This window comes from Chiloscyllium punctatum, chromosome 44 (assembly GCF_047496795.1).
Source record: "Chiloscyllium punctatum isolate Juve2018m chromosome 44, sChiPun1.3, whole genome shotgun sequence".
NCBI lineage: Eukaryota > Metazoa > Chordata > Chondrichthyes > Orectolobiformes > Hemiscylliidae > Chiloscyllium > Chiloscyllium punctatum.
The window spans coordinates 5,876,248-5,893,427 of NC_092782.1; the positions used below are offsets into that span (position 1 = coordinate 5,876,248).

Here is a 17,180-nt window from a genome sequence, read left to right on the forward strand (position 1 = left end):
AATTCATTCACAGAAGATACTGGGAAATTCTGTGCTCTTAGAAAAGTGCCATATGACTTTTCAACATTCAATTGGACAGACAGGTGGGGTTAACAATTGTCTGGACAGTCAGAAGCAGTCTTACTGTAGTATGTAATCTAAAATGATTTATGGCGTGCTATACTGAGACCTATTCTACATTATTAGTGTTTTGTATTGCTTGAATAACATGAGAAACACATGATATATCTGCTTTAAATTTAATCCGCACCAAATAGTACATTGTGCCATGTATTTGATCCTTAATCTGCATAAATTGCTCAATGGTAAGAACCAGCATTAACTATCTATACTTCACTCAATCTACAGAATTGCTTAAATTAATACTGGCAAGTAGTCTTTTATAGATATTGGTATTTCAACCAGACCCTGGGCAAAACTCCTCAATTCATTACATTTCCAGCTAGGATATTCTAATCTGTTAAACGCCCATGTGAATTGGCTTCCCTTCTCAATTCACCCACCGCCTTTTCATTACAGTTTGTGGACACAAACCTACATGGAATGTACTGTATTCTACTCAAGTTCAACATCAGTAGCAGGCTTCCTTATTCACACATTTTATTCTAAACCTTGAGAAAAAAAAACATTCAGAAAAAGCATTCACTGGGATGCAGAGCAACAGATTGGTGTAGGCTGCAACCATTCTCTCATTACAGCTACCATCTCTTCCCAAATCCCTGTTAGATGCCAAATCACTGCCAATGTTGGAATTTCACATATCTTCTGAAGGAAGAAAGTTTGTGATGTTTTGATCAATCTGTGGGTGAGGTTTTTCGAGTCATTACGGTTCCAGATGGATACCCAAAGTCACTAAGCCGCCAGGTGAGGTAGAATGGACTGGTTCACCACCTTTATTTGTTTATCTCCTCAGTAGGTTGCAACAAGTTTATTTTAAAAAGAATTCCACTCTCTGAATCCTTTCTTCCAGACTGAATTATTGTTTTAAAATGAGCCAATTTAAACAGGCTTTCTTGAATTAACAAATGAGTGAGCTTATTTGTTACTTAATGTGAAAAGAAGCAATAAAGTAATACACATACATCCAGATTAGGATTTTTAAAAAGTGAGTCTAATAAAACAAGATAAAAGTTAAAAAGGGTGTAGATTAGTCTCTCTGCATGGTCCATGAAGAATAGACGTTTGAACAGTGAATTATTGGATTTGAAGTTAATCAAAATGTTGATGGTGGTTGGATAGTAACACTCAGAGCAAAAGAATCCTCTCTTGCATTTTTTTTAGCTGGCTGGCTTCCAGCACTCATAGTCAGAGAGTCCTTTCACCTGCAATGCAGGGATGACTTGTAGGTGATTCTTTTAGTAGCAAACCTTCACATACTAACACTCTCAGACCAGGGTTGCAATCAGTTGTAACCACTTTGAATATATTAGTGGAAGGATAACACACACACACACAAATATGTCTGCAAATGATAGTTTTCTGCTAAGGGGGCTATACATTAACTCCCTCATTATCTCTTCCTATTACGCCTCTCTCTTTGTGATTTCCCCGACATCCTGCAGGTGTGACATTCCATGGGTCTTGCAAAGTATTTTTCTGAACTGCACTGAATTGCATCTATATTTTGGGAGTCTGTCGCAGGTCCTCATTTTTATTTTAAAAAATCACATTTTGGAATTAAAAGTTCAAAGTGTTCTTACTTTGGGATTCTGATCCATCATCCTGACAGAACAATGTACAGAAGATCCTGAAAAGCCTGCACTTGACTTCCTAATGGCCGAGGGTCCTTTCTGAGACCAAGACATTGTGAATTGTTTCTTCAATCTGTTAGTAAATACAATTTATTGGCATGAATAATCTTCATGCCATTCACTATTTTAAGGGGTGGTAGCATTTATTACCTCTCAATCTTCTGAAAACAGGTTTGTTATGTTAGCGTGTTATTTATGAACTATCAAATTGTGCACCTATTCTGGTTAAATGTGCTTAGTATTTCACAGTCTGTATTCCTAAAACTCATGAGATAATTGTGTTTAGCCTCTCTTTGAAGAATCTTTGCTTTTAAAACCTGAAGCAAACTCGTGCCTCAGTATACGTGTGCTGCCTTACAGATTGTGCTTTGTGCAAACTGTCAACCTCCTGTCTAGTGCATCGATCAATTGGGATCTTCCTACCTGATTACTTTGCATTAGTTTTGTTTTGGTCGCTATCAATTTATTTACCACTGAATCACTCCGTACGTTTCATAAAGAAACAGCACCATGCAACTTAGTCAATATACTTTCTCAATTTCTGACCCGATAAAAACCTTAGTTTCTTCACATGTTTAGGTAACATATGAGGCAGAAAAACTAAACATGCTTACATGTGATTCTGCGGTTAGCCTTTCACTAGTGGCTATGTGGGAAAGACCCACATGAAACATGGTTGACCAGGAGACTCTCTACTGCTAAAGGCATACCAGAAGTTGATCATCGACCTGATTGGCTACGGTTTGAACACATCTTCAGTGTCCATCAAGTTGTTTACCAGACCAATATCCATATATTGAATTAGTCGGCAAAAGATATTCAGAGATTTATTTGATATCCACGCAAAGACCAGTTTTCCATTCTGGACACTGTCCCTGACCCAAGGCTCTCTCCCGGGAAACGGTTCTGGTACACCCTTCGTGGGACCTGCATTTCTGAAACAGACAATGCCCCGGAGCAGGAGTCAAACCCAAGCTCCTGACTCAGAGGTAGGGACAGTACCCACTGTGTCACAAAACCTCCCTGACCCAACTGCAGCAAGCACTTTGACCACCATGTTGGGTAAACGAAATAACATTGTTCTTTATGTATGTTTATATATAAAAAAAACGCCTAACATTCTACCCATCTGTATTTTGAAGTCATTTAAAAGTGGGAGAAGGGTTGATGTTTGAGGCTGGCGAGCAGACTTCGCTTCTCACGGCAGGTACCTGGCTGGTCTCTGGGAGTGGGAATGGGAAGGGGGCGGGCAAGAGGAGGAAAGGGACAGGGTTCGGGAGCATGCATTGGGATTAGTAGAGGGGTCGAGTCTGGGGTGGGAGATGGGTGATAAATTCTGCTGCTCACTTTCGACGTCAGAGGGAGAGAGAGCAGCAAACATGATTTATTTGTTGCTCATCCGGGTTCCGCTGCTATATGCAATGTCTTGATGTATCTCTGTGCCTTGCTGTGGGGTGGGGAGTGCTGATTTCCTCTGTGTGTGTGTGTGTGTGTGTGTCTGTGTGTGGGGCAGTGTTCCGCTGAATGATCAGCTCCCGCACGATGTGGGAGTCAGCGAGCCAGCCGCCCCTGTTGTCTATTTAATGGCTCGGGGATGGACCTAGCTCTGGTGAAGCTGCAGGACGGCGGAGCGGCTCTGGGGAGCTGTCAGAGAGGTGGAGGTGTTGGAGGTGGAGGAGGCGGTATCTCGGCGCCCCTGGCTGTGAGCGCTGGCCCGGGCGAGATGAACGCGGCGGGGCCGCTGAAAGCGGTGGAACAGGCTCCTCCGGTCGACAACCTGCCGCAGCAACTGCTGGAGGTGAACCGCTCGGAGCGGGTGGTGATCAACATCGCCGGGCTCCGGTACGAGACCCAGCTGAGCACGCTGAGCCAGTTCCCGGACAGCTTGCTGGGCGACCCGGAGAAGAGGATGCGCTACTTCGACCCACTCAAGAACGAGTACTTCTTCGACCGCAACCGGCCGTGCTTCGACGGCATCCTGTACTTCTACCAGTCGGGCGGCAGGATCCGCAGACCCGTCAATGTCTCCATCGACATGTTCGCCGACGAGATCCGCTTCTACAAGCTGGGGCCCGAGGCCATGGAGAGATTCCGCGAGGACGAGGGCTTCATCAAGGAGGAGGAGAAGCCGCTGCCCCGCAACGAGTTCCAGAAGCAGATGTGGCTCCTCTTCGAGTACCCGGAGAGTTCCAGCCCGGCCCGGGGCATCGCCATCGTCTCGGTGCTGGTCATTGTCATCTCCATCATCATCTTCTGTCTGGAGACCCTGCCCGAGTTCCGTGATGACCGGGACAGCGCCAGGACCTCGCCGCACAACGCCAGCGCCCAGAGCCCCGGGGCTGGGGGGAGCAGCAGTAACAGCCTGACCGACCCCTTCTTCATCATCGAGACCACCTGCGTGGTCTGGTTCACCCTGGAGCTGCTGGTCCGCTTCCTGGCCTGCCCCAGCAAGTCGGTCTTCGCCCGGGACATCATGAACATCATCGACATTGTGGCCATCATCCCGTACTTCATCACCCTGGGCACCGAGCTGGCCGAGCAGCAGGCCAATGGTCAGCAGGCCATGTCTCTGGCCATCCTCAGGGTCATCCGCCTGGTGCGGGTCTTCCGCATCTTCAAGCTCTCCCGCCACTCCAAGGGCCTGCAGATCCTGGGCCAGACCCTCAAGGCCAGCATGAGGGAGCTGGGCCTGCTCATCTTCTTCCTCTTCATCGGGGTCATCCTGTTCTCCAGCGCCGTCTACTTCGCCGAGGCGGACGAGCCCCGCTCCCACTTCAGCAGCATCCCCGACGCCTTCTGGTGGGCGGTGGTCACCATGACCACGGTGGGCTACGGCGACATGAAGCCGGTCACCATGGGCGGCAAGATCGTGGGCTCGCTGTGCGCCATCGCCGGCGTCTTGACCATCGCCCTGCCCGTGCCCGTCATCGTCTCCAACTTCAACTACTTCTACCACCGGGAGACGGACAACGAGGAGCAGGCTCAGTACCTGAAGGACGACACGGACAGCGAGCCCAGTCACTCAGAGGAACTGAAGAGGAGCAGGAGCTCCCTGGGCAAACCCCTGGAGAACAGTGAGGGGGTGAACAATGGCGCAGGGGCCCACCTAAAGGCCAACAGTGCCCCAGACATCAGGAAATCTCTGTACGCGCTCTGTCTGGATCCAAATACAGAGACCGACCTGTAACCCGCGGCCACTTTCCACCTGACAACTCTCCACAGAAAGACTTGTTTGGGGTTGAAAACAAAACAAAAACCACCCAACATATGTACAAACCACAGAGGTTAGATTAGTTAAGCGAGAAGAAAATATCAATTTTATACACCGTTCTTTATCAGACAGAAACATTCCAAGAGATTTATGGTAGACTGTTTCTTAAATTTGTTTTTGGGTGGGTTGTTGGAGGGTGGGTTGTCGATGAGACGCCAGTTTTCTACAGGTGCACAATAGGACAGCTTGGAGCTTGTGGACAGTTCCAACTGTTCCGTCTTTTAGTTGTTTTGCCTTCACCTAATTGGAAACAAATGCAAAGTCTTCAAGTTCCATAAGTGTTTTTTGAATTTGTTATTGCGGCGGAAGGTGTGAATTAGCTGAGTTTTCTTTTGCTGTGAAGAAGAAAGGTCATGGACTGTTCAATCCTTTGTTTCCTGGATTATTCCTTCATGTTTTGTTTCATACATACGTACAAAATTAAGCGGTAGGGGTGGGAGGTGGGAATGTATTTAAGCGCATCAAAGCCTGTCATGGTGGAAGTTCGCAACAGTGTTTGTATTATTTACAATGTAGCTACCGTCAGAGAGAGAGAGGAAATTCAGTTTGTTTGAAGAGTTTTTTTCTTAAGAAGACAAAAATCGTATTTGTATTTAGACAATGTGGGACTCCTCTGTTCGCAATATATTTTTCAAAGTCTTCATGGGACAAAATTCTAACAGATCATACAAGAATTACTGAACAGTATATTTAGATAATTGGAACATTCCTTGCTTACTTCATATTTATGGGGACTGAAATCAGCAACTTCAGCTTTTTATGCTGGTTTTCCACATTTGGAGAAATTCTAGACTCTCTCTTTGCTGGTAGAGCTGTCAGAGCTTATTGTACATCCACTTAATGTGTTGCAAATAATCTAATGCAAACAAATATCCAAAGGAATTCACTTGAGGATCCCCTTGATCATATTTGTAATGACCTAAGTAAATGCATTGATTTATACTACTGTTGTAAAATAACATTTTTAAAATCTGCATATTTATCCTGAACAGTAAATCTGCAAAACTGGGTTCTATGAGAACAGACGAAGATTGGGATTAAATACCTGAAGTTTAACACATGAACTGTGAAGTAATAAAAGTTGAGACTACAGAGCGATGAAACAACAAAAGATAATCAACACGTATTTTTGAACTGGAAACACATTTTAGATGATCACAAATAATTCTGGATTTAATACTTGCTATGATTCGTCTTTTATCTTGTGAAAATGTTTAGAGGAAGTGAACGTTTGGACAACATTATATGTTAGGGACTGCCTTATACCTATCGCAAATCTATAACAATTTGAAACAAATCTTGTGATGTGGAAGGATTTTTACCAGATTCTGAACTGATATTCAGAACACCCATGTCTTCAAATGGACAAAACACCTGTCTCTTGTGAGTGGCTCACTGCTGCAGGCACATGATCGAAGGTTAGTGTTTTACCATTTCTTTTTAAAAACTTACGTTGCTTAAAAAATAAACCAAAAACAAAGATTTAAAAAGGGTACAACTTATTTTATTTGTAACCCTTTTAAACATAAACAATTGTTGAGTTACAGAACATTGTGAAATTATCAAAGTACTAACTAGATTCGTAACAAATAGACAAGATCATTCATTCTAATGCAGCTGTTTTGGCATTAAATTTGCAGATAATTATAAAAAGTATCGACAAAGAGCTACAAATATTGACTTCACTGTGAGCTTATCAGAGTATTCTCTGCTTTGCTGAATGACATTACTTTGATTGGCAGGAAGCTCTCTGCTGATAAGCAATCCATACTTTGAACCCTGAATCTATTGTGCTATTTTCAGATGTTAATTGCATAATGTTAAGCATGAATTTTGTAAATAGCTTACAAACTCTGATTCTGATATTCACATTGAAAGTTTTCTTCTGCCTTATGCTTATAGAAAGTTTACAAAATTACTTGAACATTAAATAGCACTATCTTGTTATTTAGATAATTTTCAAATGAAATCTGGAAATGTTTTACAAATACATATTTGATATGGATTGTACAACCACAGGGGGAGACGACGCCATCAGAAATAATGTCCTGCCTTATTTAACAAAATAAATTTCCAATTTCAAAACAGCTGAATTGAGAGTCACCAGCATCAGTGCCACTCTTTTTTTTCTTAAAGATGAACTAATAAGGGTGTTTTGGTTCATAATTTTTGGGTCTTTCCTTGATATTGCTGTCTTATACACCCCACAGGTTCTTATCATAAATTTAATTTGACTTGCAGGAAATATGTTTAAAACAATCATTCGTAATTGCTGTTTACAGCTTTTTAGCATTTGACAGTATACATATGTCAGCAGCCTCGAAGATCAAATGAACTCAGATGGCTGACTGTTTCAACATTACAGGCTAAAGATTTTCTTTGGTTGCTTGGTGACTGCGACATCATACCCACAGCAGGAAGATTGCTTCTTATCATTATTTCTGGTGAAAACATGAATGCAAATAACATGATTTTAATTTTGATAGAAATGCTAACCAAAGGAAATCTTCCTTTTACATTTCAATGTTGCATGTGCTTAGTGGCCAAGGGAAAAAAAATAACCCCGATTGTCACCTTACTTTATTTGGTGTTGTTTCTATTTATTTCTTATGCACAGACATGTTTAAAAATTGTACATTTCATGAATGAAGTGCTGAGTTCATTCGTGTTGAATTATTTGTGAGTATTTGTTCAAAATGTTATTGACAAGATATATGAAATTATATTTTGTGTACTGAGTGATATGAACAATTGTCATGTTTCATTCACAGAACTAAACTTTAATTCACAGCACAGTTTTATGAAGAATGCTCCATTTTATTGCAGTACTTATCTTCAAGATAGGCACTGATAAGCATACAGTGCAGATCAAGCATTAGTAATGTGTAGGACTAGATGGTCTTTGGCTTAGTTGGTTTGTATGCCTTTCTTGAAGAATTGCCTCAGCTCAAATTCAGCTAAGTCTTCTTTATTTGTTAGCCACAAGTGCAATGAGTCTGGGCAATGTCAGTGTAGCTCCTCATGGAGTTGATTTTCACTTATCGGTGGGCTGTTTGTCCTTCATTCAGCCCTATTTCTGTTGCTGTTTAGGTTAATGAGCATAAAAACAAGGGAACGTGTTAAATAGGCATCCCACTCCTATTCTGTATCTGGCAATAAAGGTAAAATTTCATCTCAAAGGCTGCTATTCGACCACGCAAAACTCCATATATTTTTCACAAAATTGATTATATCACTGAGGAAATGCAGAACTATGAATTATGGGCAAGTTCATAAAGGTGCAACATCCTTGACGTTGAGGCAGATCAATGTGGTGGAGAAAAGGGAGCTAAAAGCTGCACCTGCAAGTATTATGGGATTATGTGATGGCAATCTTGAATATTTAACTTGGAAATTCAATGTTCTATTCCTTGAATTTAAAATAAACAGAAGATGCTGGAAATACCCAGCAAGTCTGGCAACATGCATGGAGAGAGAAATAGTTATCATTTCCAGATTTTGCTCTAGTTGAGTTTAGTTGATCATCCGGAATGCATATCATACCCATGAGTTTGTTTTTTGAATGTTATTTTGAAAATTAGCCAAGGATTGCAGAGACTTTGGCTTCAAAATCAACTGAGGTTAACACTTTTCAGAAAATCATGTTTGTCTCTTTGTAGCTCTTTGCAAATGTAACCTAGAAATTTAGACACATTCTATTGGGCTGGAAATTTGGTATAGGTTCTCCCAAGCTCATATGGAATAGCTTTGGCTAATAACACCATTTCTACTAATGCTCTGCTCTTTTCCTGCTGGACCTGTGGTAAGAGGCTAAGAACGCACTTTGTGGAATCTCAATGCCATTGTGGATGTTATTTGCCCTCATTGATAGTAATTTGGAATGATCTGTCCTTTATGAGGCTAGTGGTGTTGCATCATTGTGTTATCAAGGGAAAATTATGCCCCATTTGGAAGTAGAGTGATTGTTGGGTGAAGCCATTCACCGCCTGGAACTCTGGGAGGAATGCTCCATGGTGATGGCACAAGTAGAGCAGAACAGGATCTCTATCTACCCATGGAAGTGACAGCAGTCTACATCTCAATCCCAAGAATGTGGTCATTTAGATGAGGGGTCCATTCAGTAGCAAACAACTACTTTCCTCTTCCTTGTAGCCATCTGAGGTTGTGTCAATTTGTGTTGAACTTTGGTGTCATATTTGAGGTTATGACAATGTATCTGTGCCATCACTATGATGCTTTTTTCCACTTGCCTAACATTACTTGACTCTACCCTGGCTCATGTATCTACTACTGAAACCATTAACCTTGCCTTTATTAACTCTAGACTTGTCTACTCTGAAGCATTGGTTAATCTTCCACCTTCTGTAATTTGGAGGTCTTCTAAAATGTTGCCTTTATCCCAACTGACAAAGCACCAATTTGCCCATCACCCTGTGTTTGTTCTATCCTCCACTTAGGCAGTATCTCAGTTTTAGCATTCTTATCCTGGTTTTCAAATCCCTCCATTGCATCTACGAATTACCTTCAGCACAAAAGTCCTCAGATATCTGCTCTGTTCTAATTCAGGTTCGTGCATATCTGCAATTTTAATTGCTTTAGCATTGCTGGCTGTGACTATAGCAGCCAAGGACCACACTCCAGAATTGTCTGTCTCCTACCTCAGAAATCTTGGCTATCATTTTCTATTGCTTTCATCCTTAATGATGTTCCTTAAAACCTACTTCTTTGAGCAATCTTTAGGTCATGTGCATAGAATATATGTGACTTGATATACATTTTACTTTTTAACAATCATGTGAAGCACCTTGGAATATTTTATTGGGTTAAGCATTATATGTAAATACATGTCTTTGTTACAAACTGGGTAGCATGCACCAAATGCAACTACTTGCATCATTGATGGCTTGGTATTATGCCACTGTCTGTAAACATAGCCTGGAAAATGCCAAGTAAAAGTTAAGAATGTGAAACTTAACTTTCAGGAAGATAAAGTTATTTCCAGAAATTGATTCTATTATCTTGTCCTTGGTTTTTAAGCTTTTTGTTTTGCAACCTGAGGAAGTTTCTTCATAACACAGATTAAGAGTTAGTGTTAATGAGGCTGCTGAAGTCATTTGGAATTTCAGGGATAGTTTAGGGAACATCACAATGGACTTACATGATACTGCATGTTGAAGGGTGGGGCAGCAGATATAAGATGAATCCTTACATGGTAACATTGTACATTTAATTGGCCTTGCTTACTGGTACTCTAGTGGTTCACTTGCATCACTAAAGCCTGCAGTGTCACATATGTTATCGTGGAACTTTGTTTCTTCCGTGAAATTTCATTTTTCTTGTTCAGAATTGCACAAATGGAATTCAGCGCAACTTCTCTGTAAAAAGGACAGATTATCTTTAAAAACAGAATTTTGGTTGCACCACATGTTCTTATCACAATGCTGCTTTGCTCCCAGCAGAGTGAAATGACTCTTTATTGTGCACAGAAGCCAGAGCCATTTAGCAGAATGGGACTATCATGTAAATAAGATGGCAACAACAAATCTGCATACTACCTACCTCCAACTGAAACAGCAAAGGCAGGTCACGAATTGTATTCTCTGTGTCCAATTATTGGCATCGATTCATCTATTTTTAGCATTTTAAATATATAAATAAGTATATAAATACACAGACATATATATATATATATATAAAAATACACAGACACATATATATATATAATATATAGTTGTATTGGCAGTCATTCTATGCATTAAAAATCTAATATACAAGTTCCCAGGCAACGCTAGCTATGACCAAATCTTGGTTTAAAGCTTTTGTTGCACAAATCTTTTCCTTAGAGATGTATGAATTGTGCATCTTGTCTCCACCTTCAGTTTTCCATTTCTTCTTGTAGCCTAACTGCCTGTCTCAAACAATCAGGCTCCAATTGCCAGCACACTGTGGAAGAGTAACCTGTCTTATTGTATGGCAATTTGCATTAGTGAATCAGCACCTTATGATGCCAGGCAACCACTTGAATATATTATTCGGCAGGACGCTCTCATCTTTACTTCATATTATTCTGTTCCATTTGATCATGGTTTAGACAAAATTGTGCAAACTCCATCATCATGAAAGATAAAAAAAATCAATATTTTTCAACTGTAATGTGTATGATTCATATTCGTTATTTTAGTTGTTTGAAAATCTTCATAAATGTAACAATAATAGATACTTTGAAAGCTGCAATAAGTAATAAATAGCATTGGATTAATCATTATATTGCAAGCAAGTAATACAATTGTATGTGCTACCAGATAAAGCATACGTTGTCTACACAGTAATTAGTTGAATATCATCGACACAAAGAGACATCAATAGTGTATGATTAGGACCAAATATAGATTCTTTTCCTCTTATTCCATATTCACAATGGCAAAAATATGAAAGCAGATTATGTGGACAAATAGAAATGTAATCTGTATGTTAATGTTCTCACTCCATGAAAATGTTTTGTTGAGTACAGTTGGGCATTTCCAATGAAATTTAAATTTCAAAGCAAATGAAATATCAATTTCAGAGTGTGATTCATTATTCACTTATATTGTTCCACACAGGCATATAAAGATATGGTTTTGAAATTATATTGAAGGCAGAATAGTTTAAGTGTGCAGTTTAATTGTTGTGATCTGATTGTAAGCCAAGGCTTCAAGGTATAATAAGATTAGATCTTTTGAACCATGCAAGGCGACATGTTTTTATTGTTGAAGATAGACATTTCATTAAAACTTTTCTACTCTAGACAATTCAAGGAAATACTGGTGGGAGTTTGTGTGCCTTCTTCCGGCAAAGAATCGGGGCCTGTGAATTAACGTGTATCATTTCTGGTATGCACAAGTGCTATGAGCATGATTGATTATTTCAAATTGGTCCTCAGTGTAATTATTTGTACATAGGGTTTATTTACAAAATGTTGTCCAATTGAAGAATGACTCCTCATGCTGGATAGTTTGTTGTGGGTTTTGAAAATGCAAGCTGGTTGGATATGGTCAGCAACTTGCTTTCTGTAAACAGCGAAGGTGACATGCTGTTTGGTATGATTTGCCAGTCTTTGGGACATATGACCAATATGCCTAGCATTACACTTGTGTTGAAATTCATATAGGACATTCCTGTGTGATTGGCAGAACATCTTTCTGGCTTGACAGTAGCATACTGTCAAACAGTGCCCTGCTATTTGTAGACAGAAAGAACATATACCCTGTATCTGTTTCAACTCAACAAAATAGCTGACAGTTCTGTTTTGTTTGAAGGTGACAGTCATTCTCTGGTTAACTTTTTCAGGGCAATGTCTTGACCAATCAGAGTCAACCTGTGTGGTTTGAAATTTTAAAGTTTTGCAGTTAACTGTTGATCATCATAAACTGGCATATTTATAATGGTAACACCTCTGCCAATGTAAAATCACTTGCTGTTCAATTAGCATTCTCCTCTCATACAGGTGTACATTTTGTTTCTCCTTTGGTATTTCTTGCGAATTGTCATTAGTACAGGATGTAAAGCTTTGTCAAAATGTGGCTTTTTTCAGCAGTACTCAAGTTTTGTACTTACCAAATGACTATTTAGAAACATTTATATCCTCATACCATGATTATGTTTGCCTTCCACATTTAATTTTTTTCAGTTTTTTGTTTTTTTCACTCTATATCTTACTGCACAAATATGCAGAAAAGGAGTCAAAGCAGTTAAGATATTATGAACTTTTACTTGTATCTTCTTTCTTGTTTTAATACAATAAAGTATAAATAAAATGTGAACAATAATGATTATTTTTCAATTTTCAACATGAAGCTGGATTAATGAGAAGGGAATTACTGGGTCAGGGTAAAAAAATGATAATTTAGTTCCCATTGTAATGTTAAATTTTCTGTCCTTATTTATATGCTTCCAAACTCCTATGCGCACCATTATAAAGGAAAGTGCTTATGTTAAGCTTTCTAGTCATGGAAGAACTTGCTTTGTCTGACTTGGAGGGGGAGGGTTGAACTTTAATTTGTCCATTCTGACAGGACGAGGACTGAGCTGGGCTGGAATACTTTCTGAAGGCTGAGCCAGAGATTTTACAGAATTGCAAGCCAAATCCAGAGTCTGAAGACAGAGAATAGATATTCATGGGAGTGAGGTGAAAAAGTAATCTTCTAAAATTGCATTGGCGATAATCGGGATGTATTGACTCCTGAATGACTTCACCACTGCTTGTCATTCTGTAATTACATCCTTTTTTTTGACTGGTGATAACATAGGATGCTGAGAAGCGAAAATAAAACTAACACACAAAAAACAGAAAAAGTGTTCACAAAGAGTATAAGTAGATATAAAACATATTGATGCCAATCTATTTTTTTTTCTGTATACTATATTTGTTCCATTTCCATCTTTCCCAAGGTTGATATTTGAATATTCTTATGCTCCTATCTTGTTCGTTAGTCTTTCCTGTCTGGATGTTTTCTCCTACTTTCCCTTTCTGTTTAAACTTCCCTCTATTTTCCTAGACACCTGCTCTCACTATGGGGTATCCCTGGTGTCTTCATGTCATGTGATATTTATAGAGTGAACACACCTGATTATATAACACGAGGAATGATGTCATATGTGTTTTATCTCCACTGGAGTTTCTGCACTGTGCAGAATGACATTCAAAGTGTTATACAGCACAGACACAGACCCTGCGGTCCAAGTCTTCCATGCAAACCAGCTTTTCAAAACAAAATTAGTCCCACTTGCTTGCATTTGGCCCATATCCCTCTAAACCTTTTCTATTCATGCTCCTGTCTAAATGTCTTTTAAACATTGTAACTGTACTTGCATCTACAACTTCCTCTGGCAGTTTGTTCCATATGTGAACTTCGTCTGTGTGAAAATGTTGCACCTCAAGTCCCTTTTCAATCTTTCTCCTCTCACCTTAAAAATGCCTCCTAGTTTTGAACTCCTCCACTCTAGAGAAAAAAAAAGATCCTTTGCTGTTCACCTTATCTGTGCCCCTCATGATTTTATAAACTTCTATAAGGTCATTCCTTAACCACCTTAGCTCCAGTGAAAAAAGTCCCAGCCTATGCTTATAACTCAAACCCCCAGTCACGACAACATCCTGGTTTTCTTTTTAATCCTCTCCAATTTAATAGTATCCTTCCTATAGTAGGATGACCAGGACCGTACACAGTACCTCAAAAGTAGCCTCACTAACATCCTGTACAATGTCAATATGACATCTCAATTCCTGTGCTCAATGGTCTGAGCAATGAAGATAGCATGTTAAATGCCTTTTTAACCACCCTGTCTATATGTGATTCAAATTTCAAAGAATTATCTGCCTGAACACTTAGGTCTCTCTGTTCAAGAACACCACCCAAAGCCCTACCATTAATTGTACAAATCCTGCTCTTGGTTTGTTTTAGCTGAAAATGTGTTGCTGGAAAAGCGCAGCAGGTCAGGCAGCATCCAAGGAACAGGAGAATTGACGTTTCGGGCATAAGCCCTTCTTCTGCTCCTTGGATGCTGCCTGACCTGCTGCACTTTTCCAGCAACACATTTTCAGCTCTAATCTCCAGCATCTGCAGTCCTCACTTTCTCCTTGGTTTGTTTTACCAAAATACAATACCTTACATTTATCTAAATTAGACTCCATCTGCCATTCTTCAGCTCATTGGCCCAATTGATCAAGATTCCTTTGTAACCTTAGATAACCTTTTTCAATGTCGACTGTACCACCAATTTTGGTGTCATCCACAAACTTATTAACCATGCCTCCTAAATTTTCATCCACATCGTTTATATAGATGACAAACAAAATTGGAATCAGTGCCAATCCGTACAGAACACCACTGGTCACAGGCCTCCAGTCCGAAAAATAGCCCTCCACCTCAACCCTCTATCACCTATGGTCAAGCCAATTTTGTTTCCAATTGGCAAGCTGTCCCTGAATCCCATATGATCTATATTTACTAATTCATCTATCATGTGGAATCTTGTCAAAGGCTTTACTAAAGTTCATGTAGACAATGTCTACCACTATATCTTCATAATCGTTTTGGTTATGAACTTCACAAACTCTATCAAGTTGGTGAGATACAAATTCCTAAACTCAAATGGATGTTGACTGTCCTTAATCAGCCCTTGCCTCTGCAAATGCATGTAAGTCCTATCTCTCAGAATCCCCTCCCACAATTTACCCATCACTGAAGTCAGATTTATGGCCTATAGTTCCCAGGCTTCTCCTTACAGCCTCTCTTCAGTAAAAACACAACATTTGCCACCTTCCAGTACTCTGGCACTTCAACCATGGTTATAGATGACACAACTATCTCTGCTCGGGCCCCACAATTTCTTCCCTAACTTCCCACAATGTCCTGCGATCCACTTGATCAGGTTCTGGAGATTTATCCATGATTTGTTTTCACTTTTTTAAGATCTTCTGTGCTCCCTTTTCTGTAATGTGAACTGTTTTCAAAACATTAATATTTATTTCCAAAGTTCCCCAGCCTCCATTTCTTTCTCCACAGTAAAAACTGAGTGAAGTATTAATTTTGTATCTCTCCCATCTCCTGTTGTTCCATGCATAAGTGACCTCGTTGATCTTTAAGCGATCCTGTTTTCTCCCTGGTTGCTCGTTTTCTCTTAATGTACTTGTAGAATCCTTAACCTTATTTGCCAACTTCTGTTATATTTATGAACTGGCTAATTGATGTTATTAATGACTTTTAAAAATTGCATTAGACATAAATATTCATATACAAACATCTGTAGAATTGTACGGAAATATAAGATTGAGCGTCCCATACGTATAAAGTTTGGTGATTCCACAGGTTTTATTACATAATGAGGCTATAAACAAAAAGTAGACCATTCTGGAAAGGCATTGTAGATAACCCTGCATCTCAGAAAGAAAGAGGTAATGTTTCAGATGAGAACCTACATTTCCTGTATTTTAACCTTCATTGGATTTCCAGCAGCCTTCATATTGCTTTTTCTTGCCATTGTGAAGCTACAGCTGGGAATGCAGGCTGGTTGGTCTCTTGTAGGTACCCAGTTGAATAAGCCCTGAGGACTTCATGAAGAATAAAGTGGAAAAGGTGTGTGACTTGGAATGTTGAATGTGTGGGTTCATGCAGTTTTATCAGAAGGCCACGCTATGCATTTTCTCTTAGGTTTTCTTTGTGCAAAATGTATAACTAACTGTGAAAATGTGGGCAGAAATATTTCATTTCAGAGCATGATGTGGAGGTATTAATCCAGTAGTTATTGTTGCCAATATAAGTAAATGAAAAGGGAGCATTTTCCTCTGTACACAATTACTTACAAGTGATAAAATGATGAATAGAGCAATGTTGTACAAAAATGCAATTATCTGAGATCGGAAAGGGATGCGTAGAATATGGGAGTGCAATTAATATACTTAGTTGAGGGAAATTCTCAGAATTAATGATTTCACTGGTTTTTGTTCAGCTGTTGATATTGTTAATACTAGCAAATACTCCAGGCTTTTTCGTATTCATTCAAAGGATGCCGGAATTGCTGGCTAGACAAAACATATTGCCCATCTCTAATTATCCTGAAGTAGGTGGTGGTGAAATGGTTCCTTCTTGAAATCCCTCCTTGGAATTTAGGTACACTCACGGTACTGTTTGGAATGGAGTTCCAGGATTCTGATCCAACAACTTTGAAGACGTAGCAATATATTTCCATGTCAGGATGATGTGTGATTTGGAGAGGGACTTGCAGATGGTGGTGTTCCAATGCTTCTGCTGCCCTTATCCAGAGGTGCTCGAGGTCATGGATTTAGAAGGTGACATTAAAGCAGTTTTGGTAAATGACTACAATGCATCTTCTAGATTTTGACACTGCACCAATGTGTAACAGTAACAGAGAAAGTGAATTTTGAAGTTGGTGGTTGGGTAATCAATCAAGTGGACTGTTTCGACCTGGATCGGTCATGCTTTTTGAGTTTTGCTGGAGCTGCACTCAGCCAGCCAAATTCCATCACATTCCTGACTTGATCCTGGTTAGATGGTGACAGGGAACAAGTCATTCACCTCAGAATACTTCGCCTTGTGACCAAATATCTATATGGCTGGTCCAATTCATTTTCTGGTTAATGTTAGCATCCAAGATTTTGA

The 17,180-nt window shown here is 39.8% G+C and overlaps 1 protein-coding gene across 1 annotated transcript; it reads left to right on the top strand.

Annotated features, from left to right (window-relative positions):
- Positions 1-3,080: 3,080 nt before the first annotated feature.
- Positions 3,081-6,018, top strand: LOC140466682 (potassium voltage-gated channel subfamily A member 1-like). Its single transcript, XM_072562142.1, has one exon. It carries the CDS (start codon positions 3,346-3,348, stop codon positions 4,936-4,938), a length of 1,593 nt encoding a protein of 530 aa, XP_072418243.1. The 5' UTR covers positions 3,081-3,345; the 3' UTR covers positions 4,939-6,018.
- Positions 6,019-17,180: the final 11,162 nt, after the last annotated feature.